The sequence below is a fragment of the Podarcis vaucheri genome (genome assembly GCF_965113315.1).
Source record: "Podarcis vaucheri genome assembly, chromosome: 18".
Lineage (NCBI taxonomy): Eukaryota > Metazoa > Chordata > Lepidosauria > Squamata > Lacertidae > Podarcis > Podarcis vaucheri.
The window spans coordinates 12,267,580-12,282,642 of NC_138756.1; the positions used below are offsets into that span (position 1 = coordinate 12,267,580).

At 52.2% G+C, this 15,063-nt stretch overlaps 1 protein-coding gene across 1 annotated transcript; it reads left to right on the forward strand.

The window, feature by feature from the left end:
* The first annotated feature begins 3,728 nt into the window (after window positions 1–3,728).
* MED26 (mediator complex subunit 26) lies at window positions 3,729–13,241 on the forward strand. Its single transcript, XM_082206952.1, has 3 exons — window positions 3,729–4,056; window positions 7,275–7,349; window positions 10,287–13,241. The coding sequence occupies exons 1-3, from the start codon at window positions 3,982–3,984 to the stop codon at window positions 11,949–11,951; spliced, it is 1,815 nt and encodes a 604-aa protein (XP_082063078.1). The 5' UTR covers window positions 3,729–3,981; the 3' UTR covers window positions 11,952–13,241.
* The last annotated feature ends 1,822 nt before the right edge of the window (window positions 13,242–15,063 follow it).

Genomic DNA, 15,063 nt, shown 5'->3' on the forward strand with positions numbered 1-15,063 from the left:
TTGTGGCTTCTTTTTGTGTCCAAGCATATATATAAAGACGATTTCTTTCGCCTGTGGTGGGGGTTATTTAGTCCAGTTGTTAAACCGGTTTATTTGAACCATGGTATGGCCTTAAATGTGCCAAGAAACTGCAATCTGAAGCCATGATTTGTTGTTTTCTTGGTTTTAACTGCGGTTTGGTGTGATGGGATTCCTTGGCCATGATCGGTTCAGCTAGGGTAGCTGGAAATGCAAACCGAACTCTGGAGAAGCCAAGCTATGATCTGCCTGTCTCTGGAATGACCATTGGCTTGTTCAGCAAACCATGGTTCTGTCTTCTTCTTTGGTGAACCCTCGTAGCTAAGTAAGATTGTCTTCCATGAACACAGTTTTCAAAAGTGAGTCCATAAGTGACTGTGGAGGCCAATTCTGGATCCACACATCCTTCCACAGTGGGGACATTGGTTTCCGGGCGGGAGTTGATCACGGTGAGGGTTTGCCAAGCGTGCCTTCCTCTTAGCACCTTTCTTCCTCTCGTCCTGAGTTCGAATGTCTTCAAAGCCCATGACACCTTTGGTCAAGGCTGTTCTCCAACTGGAGCGCTCGCAGGCCAGTGTTTCCCAGTTGTCGGTGTTTATACTACATTTTTAAAGACTTGCCTTGAGAGAGTCTTTAAACCTCTTTTGTTGACCACCAGCATTACGCTTTCCATTCTTAAGTTCGGAATAGAGTAGTTGCTTTGGAAGACGATAATCAGGCATCCGCACAACATGACCAGTCCAACGAAGTTGATGTTGAAGAATCATCGCTTCAACACTGGTGATATTTGCTTCTTCCAGTACACTGGTATTAGTTCGCCTGTCTTCCCAAGTGGTGTGTAAAATCTTTTGGAGACACCGTTGATGGAATCTTTCGAGGAGTTGGAGAGGAGTTGTTCGACAAACCATGGTTCTGTATACATCATTTTGAAAAGGTTCCTTGTGGCAAGGGGAGCCTTCTTGTCAGAGACTCATACAGAAAGGAGGCAGCCATGACGGGTTCAAGGGAGCTGTCCGTAGCAAACGTTCCCCCATTCCACTTAACGGCGGAAGAATAGGAATGCTCTCCTATTAAGGGTGCACCAGGAGCGATGGTTCGGCCATGATGGAAAATCCACAGCTGCCCCACCCGGATTATTCCTTTGCCAAGTGACACCCATAACTGTCATTTTTAAAAGCAAACACGCCTGTGCAAATCACATATAATTTAATGATCCCAGTGCTTTTGGGGGATTCACAGAAGGGTTTTCCCCTTTTTATTTTCAGTTCTGCTTGACTGCTAAAACCGAAGCCTCTGCTGTCGCACACACTTTTATTTTTTATTTTGAAAAAGAAGCCAGGCCCGCCTCGGTTTACCTCAGCGGCAAGGCCAGCGGTGGGGGACGTACTTTAGACATGCCCAGGAACACCACGGCCACTTTCAGAATGCTTTTTTTGCCTATTATTGATGTCTTTTGGCATCGGTTCTGCAGGATCAAAAAGTTTCAAATGCACCTGCAACATAATGGATTCATAGGTCTGAGGGAACGTCCTGAGGGGAATCGTAGCCAAATTTTTCAAAAACGTAGTTTGGCTGGGCCAACAATCAGGTGGTGTGTTGGAAGTCTAGATTTCTGTAGCGTATTTCCTCCCCCCCCCCGACCCAATTGATTTTTGAATTCTGAATTTATTGAATATATATTAATATATTTAATATGTATTTAAATTCTTATAACATATGTAAAGGTAAAGGGTCCCCTGACCATTAGCTCACCCCGTCATTGCGGGGATTTGAACCGCCGACCTTCTGATCGGCAAGCCTAAGAGGCTTGGTGGTTTAACCCACAGCGCCACCCGCCTCCCATATAACATATATACTGTTATGTATTAAGATGAGCTGCAGTTCTCACTCAGGTCCACCAGTATGCAAATGAAGGATTGAGAACTGCCGCTCCCTGATTGGTTAGTTAGCTGGAAGTTGTTAGTGTTAGAAGTTCCCTGGTATTATATAAAGCAGCAGGCTGAGACTGCAGTCAGTCTGGCTCCAGGAGCTGCTGCAATAAAGAGCTGTGAATCGAAAAGAGCTGAGATCTTTGTCTGTCTTTCCTATTATTTAACACACACACACACACATATATATATTACAAACTATTGAATCTATTTCAGAAATTTTAAACAGGTAAATCTGAAGGATGGGGCGAACTATTGAATGCATATTTCTGTCTCCAGGAGCTGCTGCAATAAAGAGCTGTGAAATTAAAAGAGCTGAGATCTTTGTCCGTCTTTCCTATTATTTAATAATACACACACACACACATATATATATTACAAACTATTGAATCTATTTCAAAAATTTTAAACAGGTAAATCTGAAGGATGGGGCGAACTATTGAATACATATTTCTTTTATACATATATTTTATATCGCGTTTAAACTGACATAAATCTGAGGGACGGGCTATTTAGTGTGTGTGTATATATATATATATATATTTGCTTTCGTATATATATATATATGAACCTGATATATTTCATGTTTAAACAGGTAAATCTGAGGGACGGGACAAACTATTGAATACATATTGCTTTTATACATGTATTTTATATCTTTCACGTTTAAACTGACATAAATCTGAGGGACGGGCTATTGAATATATATATTATATATATGGAGAGGGGTTCCTGTAACTATACATACATATATATATATATGTATATATGCACAGACACCCCGACTCTTACACGGGAAGAAACCCGAAGACACCAAAACCTGCATATATATAGTTATATATATATATATATATATATATGATATATCACGTTTAAACAGGTAAATCTGAGGGACAGGATGAACTATTGAATATATTAGTAATACACACACACACACACACACTTAATAGCTGTCAACGTTTCCCTTTTTTAAAGGAAAATTCCCTTATTCCGAATAGGATTCCTCGCAAGAAAAGGGAAAAGTTGGCAGCTATTATATATATATAAACTATGTTATATCCTTCACGTTTAAACTGAGGTAAATCTGAGGGATGGGATGAACTATTGAATACATATTGCTTTTATACATTTTATATCGTTCCCGTTTAAACTGAGGTAAATCTGAGGGACGGGTTTTGAATGCATATGACAACAGTAATATATATACACACACACATATATATACATATATAGTATATATTTATATGTGTGTGTGTATCTATATATATGTGTGTGTGTGTCTATATATATATATATATATATATCTTTGACGTTTCAACTGAGGTAAATCTGAGCGGCGGCCCCTTCGCGCCAAACGCCTCCCTCTCTTTTTTTCGCGCCCTTTCTCCCCCTCCTCCTTCCCCGCCGCACTGCGCATGCGTGCCCGGCCTGCCTGCCTGCCTGCCGCTCTAACTAACCCAGAGCGCGGAAAGAGAGAGAGAGAACCGGCCCCCCCCCGCGCGGTTTGCGCCCCGACGTCACAGACGCGACGTTCCTCCTCCCTCCCGCCCTCCCCCTCCCCCGTGCGTGCGTCGGCCTGCGCGCGGCGTCACGGCGTCGGGCGTGTCCCAGGGTGCACCGCGCGCGGCTGCTGCTGGCTCTTGCCCACAGTTGAGCAGCTCGGCCTCCGCCGCCGCCGCCGCCGCCGCCGCCTGGACGGAGGAGCCCCGAGGAGGACGGGCGGCCGGGCCCGGAGGCAGCGGGGCGAGGAGGAGGAGCCCGGGCCAGGCCCACCCCCGGCCGCGGCGGGAGGCGCCCCCCAGGAACATGCGGCTCCGGCTGCCCCGCGGCGCGGCCGGCGAGTGAGCGGAGGAGGCGGCCCAGCGGCGGGGCAGGAGGAGGAGGAGGAGGGAGGCCGGCGAGCCCAGCAGGAGGAGGAGGAGGAAGAGGCCCGGCAGGAAGCGGGGGGAGGAGGGCGGGGGGGGCCGCCGCCTCCTCCTCCCGCCGCCGCCGCCGCCAGCGCAGGGCTCGGGGTCGCCGCCTCGACGGGGGGGCAATGACAGCGGCTCCGGGACCCTCCCCGCAGCAGATCAGGGACCGGCTGCTGCAGGCCGTCGACCCCAACAGCAACGTGAGTCTGGGACTGGGGAGGGAAGGGTTAATGGGAGGGAAGGGTTAATTTAGGGAAGCTCTTGGTGTCTAATAGGTTAATTGTGTTTTGTTGGAAGCCGCCCAGAGTGGGGGGGGGACCCAGCCACTTGGGCGGGGGTATAAATAGTGAATTATTATTATTATTAGTGGTATTATATTATTAATGGGAGGGAGAGACAGGGAGAGGGGGCTGGGGAGGGAAGGGTTAATGTGTTTGTGTGGGGGGTGTAGCGTTTTTGCACGCGGGGATGCGAGGGGGGGGGAGAGAAGATGAAGAAGTTTGGCACATACCATATATATATATATATATATATATGCTTTCGTAGATTTTCACGGGTATAGGAATGCAGGTTTTGGTGTCTTCGGGTGTCTTCCCGTGTAAGAGTCGGGGTGTCTGTGCGACGTTTCGACGAGGTCTCACTCGTCGCACAGACACCCCGACTCTTACACGGGAAGACACCCGAAGACACCAAAACCTGCATATATATATATATATATATATATATATATATATATATATACACACTAGCCCATGATAATAGCTGCTACCACCCTGGGGAGGGTGTTTCACCTGCCTTTCCTTCCTGGTTTCTGGGCTTTTAAAGGAAGAGTTGGTCCTGAGGAAAAAAACCAAAACAAAAAACCCACCCCACTCATGCAATGATAAGTATGCCCCCCAAATCTTGGGTCTCCCAGCTAACAATAAAGATAACCGTGTTCTCCAAACCTGGGGTCTCCAACTAATAATATTGATCTTAATGTCCTCTAAATTTGGGGTCTCCAACTATTAATGATGATGCTGATAACGTCCTCCAAGTCTGGGGTCTCCCAGCTGGTATTTTGTGCCCCTGGTCATGGCCTGCTGCAAGGTGGGCCGCATGCACGATTTGGTCAAAAGCAGGCCCTGGGTGCAGAGAGGTGGAAGGCGCCTGCTGTGAGTGGGCAAGTTGCAAGAGAGGGAAGGGCTGGGGGTGGGTGGGGAAGGGCTCCCTTGGTACTGTGGAGCACTTGCTTTGCATGCAGAAGGTCTCCGGAGAAGGCTGGGGAATTATTTCCTGCCTGAAGCTCTGGTCAGCTGCTGCTGCTGCTGCCGGTCAGTGCTGAGCTCTAGGGGCCCAGTGGCCTGACTCGGGAGGAGGTGAAGGACTGCAGCTCAGAGGGCCTGCTTCGTATGTAGAATGATCTCCAGGTAGGACCCGTGAGCCCTAGGCCCTGCAGTCATCATAGGCAACGTCGAGTTGGCTGGAGCAATGGCGTGACACAGTGTGAGGCAGCAGCTTCCAGCTTCAATGAGAGCCACGAGGTCAGGAATCTTGCTTTTATTTCTAAGGAAAGGCCCCCTGCTCAGTGGCAAGGTATCCCCTTTGCTCGTGGAACTACGGTGTCTCTAGGTGCGGGTTTGGAAGACCCCTGGGTTGGCACCCAGAAGAGCTGCTGCCAGTCTGTGCAGGGAGTGCCAAGCTGGGAGGACAACCTGGCCTGCACCAGTGCAAGGCGTTGCTCTGGGGCGTTGGGCTCTCCTTCAACGGGTTTCCTGCCGCCTCTGCCAGCTCCTCCTCCCTGGGCTTCTCACCTGCTAACATAATTTCCTCTTTTCTTTCTTCCCACCTCATCCTGCAAAAGTAAAAATCTCCCTTCTGCTGCTGAAATGCCAAGTCCGGTTTGTTTTCCCTTGGGCCTCCTTTTCCCTCTCCACCCACTCGGGTCTGCACAAAAGGGGAGTCAGGATGATTATCCCCACATGTATCCTCTGGGCTTGACCTTCCGCTTGCAGTTGCCCCCCCCCCAGCCCATTCCCCTGTTTTATTAGGCCGGCAGGTGCTTCTCCCCCCCCATCTCCTTGCCAGTGAGTCCTTTCCTGTGCTCCTTCTTCAGGCCCCAACACATGCCAGTCTGACGCTCTTTCCATGTTACATGGGAGCAGCAGTAGTACCCCAAGCCCCGGTGGCTTAGACCCCGGCTGTAGACTGCGGCTCCTCCTTGCCATGTAATGCTGACCCCCTTTCCCACATGCCCCCCGCCACCTGTCCATGGTGGCACTTGTTCCGTGCCCTGCATTTATGGCGTTCACTTTGTGGAGTCTTGCTATCAGGGAGCACTACGTTGGGCTTGTATAGGAGGCCCTGTTTTCTGTAGGGTCTCCTAATAGTATAAGGGGGGGGGTGTTGCGCTCGCCTGCTGGTCTCCACATCACCCCTCTGCTTGCGCCTTGATGGCTGCTGGTCATTTGGAATGAGCACCACCACATTGGCCGCACTTGGCGCAGAGGGGCTTAACCCGGCCACTCCCTCTGGCTTGCATCTTTCTGAACGGCTGCTCTTCTTGCGCGTCCCCCCCCCACACCCTGCAGACTCCCCCCTTCATGCTTTCTGTGCCTGCTGCCTGCGCTTTAACCCCCCCAATTCTCCTCATATCTTTCGCACGGGATGAAATCGTGCAAGATGCCTAGGGACACAGGAAGATGCATTGTGCGAAGATAGGCCCTTGGTCTCTCTGTCTGTCTGTCTTTCTCTCTCTTTCTATTGTGCCTTCTGACTGGCAGTGGTCCTCCAGGGTTTCAGCCTGGGGGGGGGGTCTTTGCTCCATCCCTGCACTGGAGTTGTTCCTTCAGGGGGTGGGGCCTGACCCGAGCCCTTCTGCATGCAAAGCCCTTTTTGATGTGTCTTCGCGTGGTGACGCCTAAAAGAGCCCTGAGCGAAAGGGGGAAAGTTTTTCTCCAGGTGAACCTTCCTGGGGAGGCACCTTGGAAGAGAAGGCCCTTCCTCTTCGGTGACCTTTAAGGAGGTTAAGGGCCGCAGAGGTCAGTTTTTGTACCTGGACAAGAAGAGATGTTGACTTTTAGGGACTGGCAGAGTGTCTTCAGGGCCGATTTCTGCTGTTCTCGCTGTGACTTTATGATGTGTGGGGTGCCACTGGGAGCTTCTTACGGACCCCGACCCCGGCCAGTGAACGCCACCGGTGATTGAGGCACAAGTCCAGAAGCAAGGGGTGGTTGTCATTCGGCTTCTGACTCGCTGGGTGGCTGGACTTGCCTCTCAGCAGCGGAGGGAGTTGGGGCAGCCTTCAAAGTCAGCCGGATCCATTCATTTCAGCCGGTCTACGCTGAGCTCTCCTAGCGTCACACGGCGCAGGGTGCGTGGTGTTTGGCACACGCTCCCGCCCAAAGCCTCACGTTTAACTGTTCTCTTTCTCTTCCAGATTCGTAACATGGTGGCAGTACTGGAAGTGATCTCCAGCCTGGAGAGGTACCCCATCACCAAAGAGGCGCTTGAGGTGGGTCCACATTCACCTCCTGATGGAAATAGCAAAAGCTGCACGGCGCTCATTTTTATTTCTTAAAATTTGTTCTCCGTTGATGGTAAAAACGAAAAAGAAACTGCCAAAGCCGTTTACAAATAATAAAAGGGTGAAAGCCAGAACAAAATGCCCAACCGTTCTTTAAAACACGTAAAAGTTAAAGCGCAGAAATAGATTTAAATCATCTCAGCTTTCTAAGCATCTGAGCAGGCTTGTCTAAACAGGACCGTTTTTAGCAAGCGCTGAAAAGAGTACGGCGAAGGCGCCTGCTTGATTTCGATCGGCAGGAAGTTCCAAAGTAGCCACACTGCCTCTCTGAAAAGCTGGGTTCTTTCGGATCTGCAGCCGTGGCAATTCTGCCTGTCAAAACGTTCGAGTGGGACCACCTGTTGGTAAGGTGATCTCACAGCTAAACTGGTCCCAGATTGTTAAAGGGCTGTAAATGCTAATAGCAGCACCTTGAACTTGGCCCAGTTGCAAACGGGCAGCCAGAGCAGATGTCTGAGCACAGGAGTTACACGCTGACAAGGCCTCGCTCAGGTTCAGCAATCGTGCTGCAGCATCCTTCGCCAACTGCAGCTTCTGGGTCAAGTTCAAGGGGAAAGCCCTCAGAGAGCACATCGCAGGAACCCAGCCTTGAAGCAGCTTAGGGAAGTGACCTTGGGTAGGCACAAGGTTTATGGTCTGCAGGAACTCCCGCCTGGCCTTGATAGCAAACCCCAAAATTGTAGTTGCCAGGGCCTTTGATGGTTTGGCTTCTGTCTGAAGGGTCGGCTGGGGCATGACCTGCTTTCTCCCACCCACCAACCCTTCAAAAAAACACTGACGCGTTGACCATTTTGCAGCTTTAAGCAAGTATGATGGGTCGCCGTATCCTGGACGGTGGACTTCTACGGGCTGCGCCTTCTCAGCTGCCCTGGTCTTACACCTGGGTCTCCAAGCATCCTCGCACAGCTCTGCAATTGTGTGACCTGGGGGAGGTGAACAGCTGACTCAGCCTTGTGGACTGGGATGGGGCTCCCTGGGAGGGTTGGCTGCTTGTCTGAACACGTTGCAGCCCACCTGCCTCCTCCAAACGGGGGAATTCCGTCGAAGCGTCCCCAGCTCTCCATGTGCCAGCATCGGCCGGAGATACGGAGACTGATTTTCACAGCCGCCTCGCGTTGCTGCGATCCTTAGCCGCTCTGGTCGTTTCCGCAAATGCCAGATGGCTCGCAATTCTCTTTCCAAGCCTCACGGGCTTGCGATTGTCTCAGTCTTGAGAGGCCTGCTCTGTGTCGGTAGCTGAGGAGACATGCAAACTGGCAGGAGGGTTTTCTGGAGACCTTACCCGCTGCCCTGATTTGGTGGGTTTGGTTTAGTTGGCTGAAATATTTAGCAGGTCAAAGCTGAGAGTTTGTCTTCTTCGTTTTATGAGCTCAGTCCCCACGCTGCCCAAACGAACTGAAATGCTTGTTTCAGCAAAAAGACACTTGGTGTGTTGATACTGCAGTCAAACTGAGAGCTTTGTTTCTATTATTATTATATTATCATTATTATTATTATTTAGTACAGTCGTACCTTGGTTTGTGAACGCTCCAAACTTGGAAGCGAGTGTTCCGGTTTGTGAACGTTCTTTGGAACCCGGACGTCAGACGCAGCTTCCGATTGGCTGCAGGAGCTTCCTCTTGCGGCCAATCGGAAGCTGCGCTCTGGTTTCCAAACGTTTTGGAAGCTGAGCGAACTTCCGGAATGGTTTCCGTTCGACTTCCGAGGTACAACTGTATTAACTGTGTGTTTTAAGACAACACGCCAGCAGGTCTTTCCTTTACACTGCGTAGATTTTGGAAGTGCTGAAAGCTTTTAATTCTAGCATGGCTATATAAATAATCTGTGGGAAGAGGTGGCAGCAACTTGGATCCTGACTTATGATTGCTTCCAGTTGTCCGTTTCTCCTTGCCATTCATTAGGTTATAGAGTACCGTATTTTTCGCTCTATAACACGCACCCGACCATAACACGCACATAGTTTTTAGAGGAGGAAAATCCGTAGGCATGCCACCCGTAGGCATTCCCTCCATAACACGCACAGACATTTCCCCTTACTTTTTAGGAGGAAAAAAGTGAGTGCAAAAAATACGGTAATTATCTCAACTGAGGCACTCCTTAGGATTGGGGGGGGGGAGGAACCCACAGGGCAAATAAAGCAGCAGCTAATTTCTGGCAAGATTTCCACCGCACCAATGTGCATATCAACACACTTGTGCAACCATTGACCCTTCTTGGTAGCGCGCCTCCCCGCTCATAGAGCAGCGGTTTTCCACCAGGGTGCTGTGGCACCCTGGGGTGCCTCGAATTATGGTCAGGGGTGCCATGGGCAACACTAGCCTCTGTCCCTCTTTCCCTCACTCCTCGGATGCCCTCTCTGCCTTGAGGAGAGGAGGAGAGGGAACACTCCCCAAGGGAGGGTGTTTGGGAAAGGGTGAGGCTGCCAGCTCTGCAGGGAAGGGGTGACATAACTGGGCTACTGAGCCCCACCAGGGTGCTGCAGAAAGAATGTAGTTGCTCAAGGAGCCATGGTTGAATACCTCTGTCATAGGGTGCTGTGTCTCCGTGTGTGTCACAGGTACCCACCCACTCATACCCCAAATTCCTCTTATTGGAGGGAGACCTTCCTGGGACAGGAGAAGCTGCCTCCTGCTGCTTTTGACAGGTTCACGGGACCCTCTGCCAGCCCAGCACCTCCCTTGTGTTTTGGATTACAACTCCCATCAGCCACCGTTCCATTTGGCCACACCGGCTGGGGACGATGGGACCTGTAGCCCGAAACATCTGGCCGCTGAAGGTGGGGTGATGCGGTATGCAGATATCTTGCAAAGTAACATTCCCTCCCCACTTTTCTCTCTTGTTCCTTTCCCCCCCAAAACTCCACAGGAGACGAGGCTGGGGAAACTCATCAACGACGTGAGGAAGAAAACCGAGAATGTGGAGCTGGCGAAGCGGGCGAAGAAGCTGCTGCGGAACTGGCAGAAGCTTATTGAGCCGGGGGCGCCCAGCGAGGGGGCCGCCAGGGGGCCGCCCAACCCACCAGGGTCTGCCAACGGCGGCGGAGCCCACAACTGCCGGGTGGAGACTCCTCCGGCGGGGGCCGGGCCGAAGCCCGCGCAAGATGCGAAGCTCCGGAACGACGTCCAGAAGCTGCACTCCCCGAAGCAGTTGGTGGAGAAGCCGGCGGCCCGGAAGAGGCGGGGGGAGCCGCGCGATGGCCTGGCGGGGGCGCCTCTCCTGCCTCTGCCAAAGGCCTCCAAGGCCTGCTTCGAAGTGTTACAGAACTCCTCGCCGCCCCCGACGAACGGGATCGGGGGCGGCAGCCCGGACAGCTTCCCCAGCCCGCCGGACGCCGGCCTGCCCGCCGAGCTGGTCGAGGGCGACAAGCTCAGCAAGATCCCCATCAACGCGGTGCGCCCCCACACCAGCTCCCCGGGTCTCTTCAAGCCCTCTGCTTCGTCCCTGCTGAAGGTGGCGCTGCTGGTCCAGCAGGAGAAGGAGGAGGCGCCCGCAGCCGGCCAGCCCAAGAGCCCCCGCTGCTCCTCTTTCAGCCCCAGGCACGTCCGGGCGGAAACGTTTTCCCGGCAGCACACCACCTACTCGCCCAAGGGCTCGCCGCCTGCCCCTTCCCCGACGAGGCCGCCCCCCGCCCCGGACACTCCCGCCGGGGCTCCCTTGTCGCCCCCTGCCCTCGTGCAGCCGGCGCTGGAGAAGCGGCTGGAGGCCCATCCGCAGGCGGGGCTGGAGACGCCCCTGCACGGCATCCAGGAGGCGCCGGCGGGCCGGCTGGCGGCGGACCCCCCTCTGAGCAGCGGGGCGGGCCCCCTCCTGGCGGAGCCCTTGCTGGCGGGCTTCTCGCCGGACGCGTGCCGGGCGGACAGCGACGGCGCCACCTCGGGGTCGGACAGCAAGAAGAAGAAGAAGTACCGGCCGAAGGACTACGTGGTCAACTTGGACGGGCAGGCGCTGGAAGGGGGGGTCAAGCCGGTGCGGTTAAAAAAGGAGCGGCGGCTGACCTTTGACCCCATGACAGGCGAGATCAAGCCCCTGGCGCAGAGGGACTCCTTGCCCTCGGCGGCCCACCCGCCCGCGCTCCCCGAGCCCCAGCACAGGACAGGCGCAGGGGAAGCCGCCGAGCCCAAGCCCCCCCTGCAGAGCCCCTTTGAGCAGACCAACTGGAAGGAGCTGTCCCGGAACGAGATTATCCAGTCCTATTTGAACCGGCAGAGCAGCCTGCTCTCCTCTTCCGGGGTACAGACTCCGGGCGCTCACTACTTCATGTCCGAGTACCTGAAGCAGGAGGAGAGCACCCGCCGGGACGCCCGCAAGACCCACGTCCTGGCGCCCCACAGCAAGCCCACGGACTTGCCCGGGGTGACCCGGGAGGTGACGCGGGGCGACCTCGACAGGATTTGCGGCCACCACTGGCCGGGCGTGAATGGTTGCTACGACACACAGGGTAACTGGTATGATTGGACGCAGGGAATATCCCTCGACCCGCACGGGGACGACGGGCGCCTCAACGTCCTGCCTTACGTCTGCCTGGACTGAGCGCAGGGATGCTTCTGACGCAAGGGGCAGTTCGGTGTGAGCAGGCGGGCGCGGCGGCAACGGCTGCCCCCCCTCCGCCCCCCCGTTGTGCTGAGAAAAAGGCTCATCCAGCAGAGAGAAGGAGGGAGGGAGGGAGGGTGTGTGAGAGAGCGAGAGCTGGACCCCGGCAGTTCCTTCTTCCCTAGGTTTCTTTCTAATTATTCTTTTCTTTTTTTGTGAAGTGCTGCTACCAGTCTACTAACAAAATTGCAAAGCGGGGGGGGGGGGGGAGACGCAGAACAGAGGTTTGATTTAAACGGCGGCAACGAAAAGAGTTCCAAACTCTTAGCCAGCCAGCTCTGAAAAAAAAACACAAAAAGAAAAAAAGTGTTAGGGTTTTTATTTTATTTTATTTTCGTTTCGAAAGGTGAAGATTCTTTCCAGTGATTGGCGGGTGCCGAAATCCGAGGGCAGGCAGGCAGGAGGCCGGGAGAGGAATGGCGGGAGGCAGGACGTTTTAACCAAGAGTAGCCGTAGCCTATTTATTTTTGTCCCCCGATTTTGTTTGTTTTTTTCTTGGAAAGGGAGTAAGGATGATAATAACAGCCGTGAGATTGTTTGAGATGAAACTCTGCAAAAATCCTGTGGTTAGTAGTTCTTCCTGGCGTCGCACCTGTCTCCAGAAAAAGGCGTGTGGCTTGCGGTGAGGGGTGCCAGTCTGCCAGGGTAGGCAGGAGGTAGTGCCCACCTTCAGGTTAGCATTCCGCAAATATCCCTTCCTTCCTTCCTTGGTGGGATCTAATCAGATTTTTGGCTTTAGCCTAAGAAATGCTGCACCACTACCTTTCGCCAGCCTGAGAGTGTCTTCCCGGAATTCTTTCTGCACATTTTTTAGGGAGAGGCAAGGGAGGGGGAAGAGCCCTCTCTCCTCCGCTGCCCCCCCATGTTAAAAAAGGCAAAATCCAAACCGTACAGAGGGTGCTACTTTTGTCCTGTGAAAGGAGGGGAGAGAGAGAGAGATTGGGCAAGCCTGTTCTGCAATGCTGTAAAATACACTCGTTACCATTCCTTTTTAGATAATTTGTTTGCCTTACGGAGATCCATCACAAAAATTTATTAAAAAAAAGAGAGAGGGAGAAGAAGAAAAAAGAAGCGCGACTTGCAAAAGCGAAACAGAGCCTTAGTGAATGTACAGTAACTATCCTAGACTTCTGCGTTCCTGGGACGCAGAAGGGAGCAACTTTGCTATTGGTCCTTTAAGTGGACACGTTGTGATATACATGTGGAAATAAAACAAAAATTTGCACAAAAGCACGGGCTGTTGTTTCTTAAAAAAAGGGAAGTTCCCGGAAAGTTGGCCGACTTGAGTAAGGCAGCTTCCTGTAGCCGGAGGACTTGAGTCCCCATCATCCCTGACCGCCGGTCCTGGGAGTTGTAGTATTCCCACAGCCCAGGTGTAGTGTGCGCTTGCTCTCTAGCTGTTGCCGGCGCCTGTTGCTTCCATCAGTCCTGGCTGCTGGGAGCTGTACTCTAAAGCGCCTGGGGAGGGCGGTACAGAAAGAACAAGGAGGTGTGCGTTTCGCACCCTGTTGCTCCTGGACTTACAGCATGGTGTCAGTGGGCCACAGCTCCCACCCTCTCTTACTGGCTGGGGGTGCTGGGAGTTGTAGCCCAATAGCCTCCAGAGAGGGGGACCATGTCGACTACCTACGACCTATAGAACTGGCATGGGTCAGAGCCTGTGCCCTTCTGATGTTGGTCCAGGAACATCATAATCACTGGCCGCTGGCCATTCCGCCTGGGAGTACCAATGGGAACATCCCGAAGGTCACTTGCTTCGCCTACCGGCTTCCCTTGCTATTTTTCTGCTTTTAGAAATACAGTGCTGCCTTGGAAGTTGGACGGAATCTGTTCCGGAAGTCCGTTCGACTTCTGAAAACGTTTGGGAACCAAGGCGCAGCTTCCGATTGGCTGCAGGAAGCCATAAGCCGTTATTTCGACCAAATAACGGTTGAAAACCAGAACAATCGCTTCTGGTTTGTGATCATCCGGGAGCCGAAACGTTCAACTCCCAAGGCGTTTGAAAACCAAGGTACGGCTATCTCCTTTGAGCAAGTCTGTGAAGATGGGACGTGTGCAAATTTGTTTTTGGACTTCAGTGCCAAAGGAACTGATTTATTTATTTTTATTAAAAATTTTCTTTTAATCAAAAGGGGTTTGCGATTAACAAGGCAGCTGGTTTCCAAGTAAGTGATTTATTTATTTTTAATTCAAGTGCACCTCACCACCTCCCAAGTTTTGTTTGGGGTGGGGTGGGGGACATGCTTTGCTTGGGACCAGTTTCTGTGCACAAATCCAGCAACTGAAACTTCACACACACACACCCCATTTTTACCTCCCCGGCAGATTAGGTTTTTCCTCTGTCAAACTTCTGCATATTCTCAGTTGTTAAAACCACTGCACCAGGGCAAGGAAAGCAAAGAGAGGAGAGCCCCCGCCCCTCTTTTTCACTCCTGGGGGGGGCATTTACCCTGCATTGTGGTGGTACCCAGTTCAGGGAGCAGATTCAAGAAGGGCCAGGGGGTATATTTTTGCCCCTTGTGGTCACTGGCTAAGTGAAAGGTCCCAGGGCTTACGTCCTGAACTGGACTGAGACCTGCGGATATAGTACTGTATACACATAAGAATAAGAATAATATTTGTCTAAGGAGACTGGACTAATAAAGATAAATGTAAGTTGTATATATCAAAATATTGAAAATGCCTAAATAATAATAACAACCCTCGCCCAGGGAAATGGGACTAATACAGATAAATGTAAGTCGTATATCTTCTTTGGCGATCACTCGTAGCCGAGCAAGATTGTCTCCACCCCTGTCGTCCATCCCAGATACGGAGGTCCAGCTCCGAGGGCCTTCTGCCGGTTCCCTGCGAGAAGTGAGGCTACCAGGCAGAGGGCCTTCTCGGTGGTGGCGCCCGCCCTGTGGAACGCCCTCCCACCAGGTGTCAAGGAAATAAACAACAATCTGACTTTTAGAAGACATCTGAAGGCAGCCCTGTTTAGGGACATTTTTAATGTTTGATGCTTTGTCGGGTTTTTAATACTCTGTTGGGAGCCGCCCAGAGTGGCTGG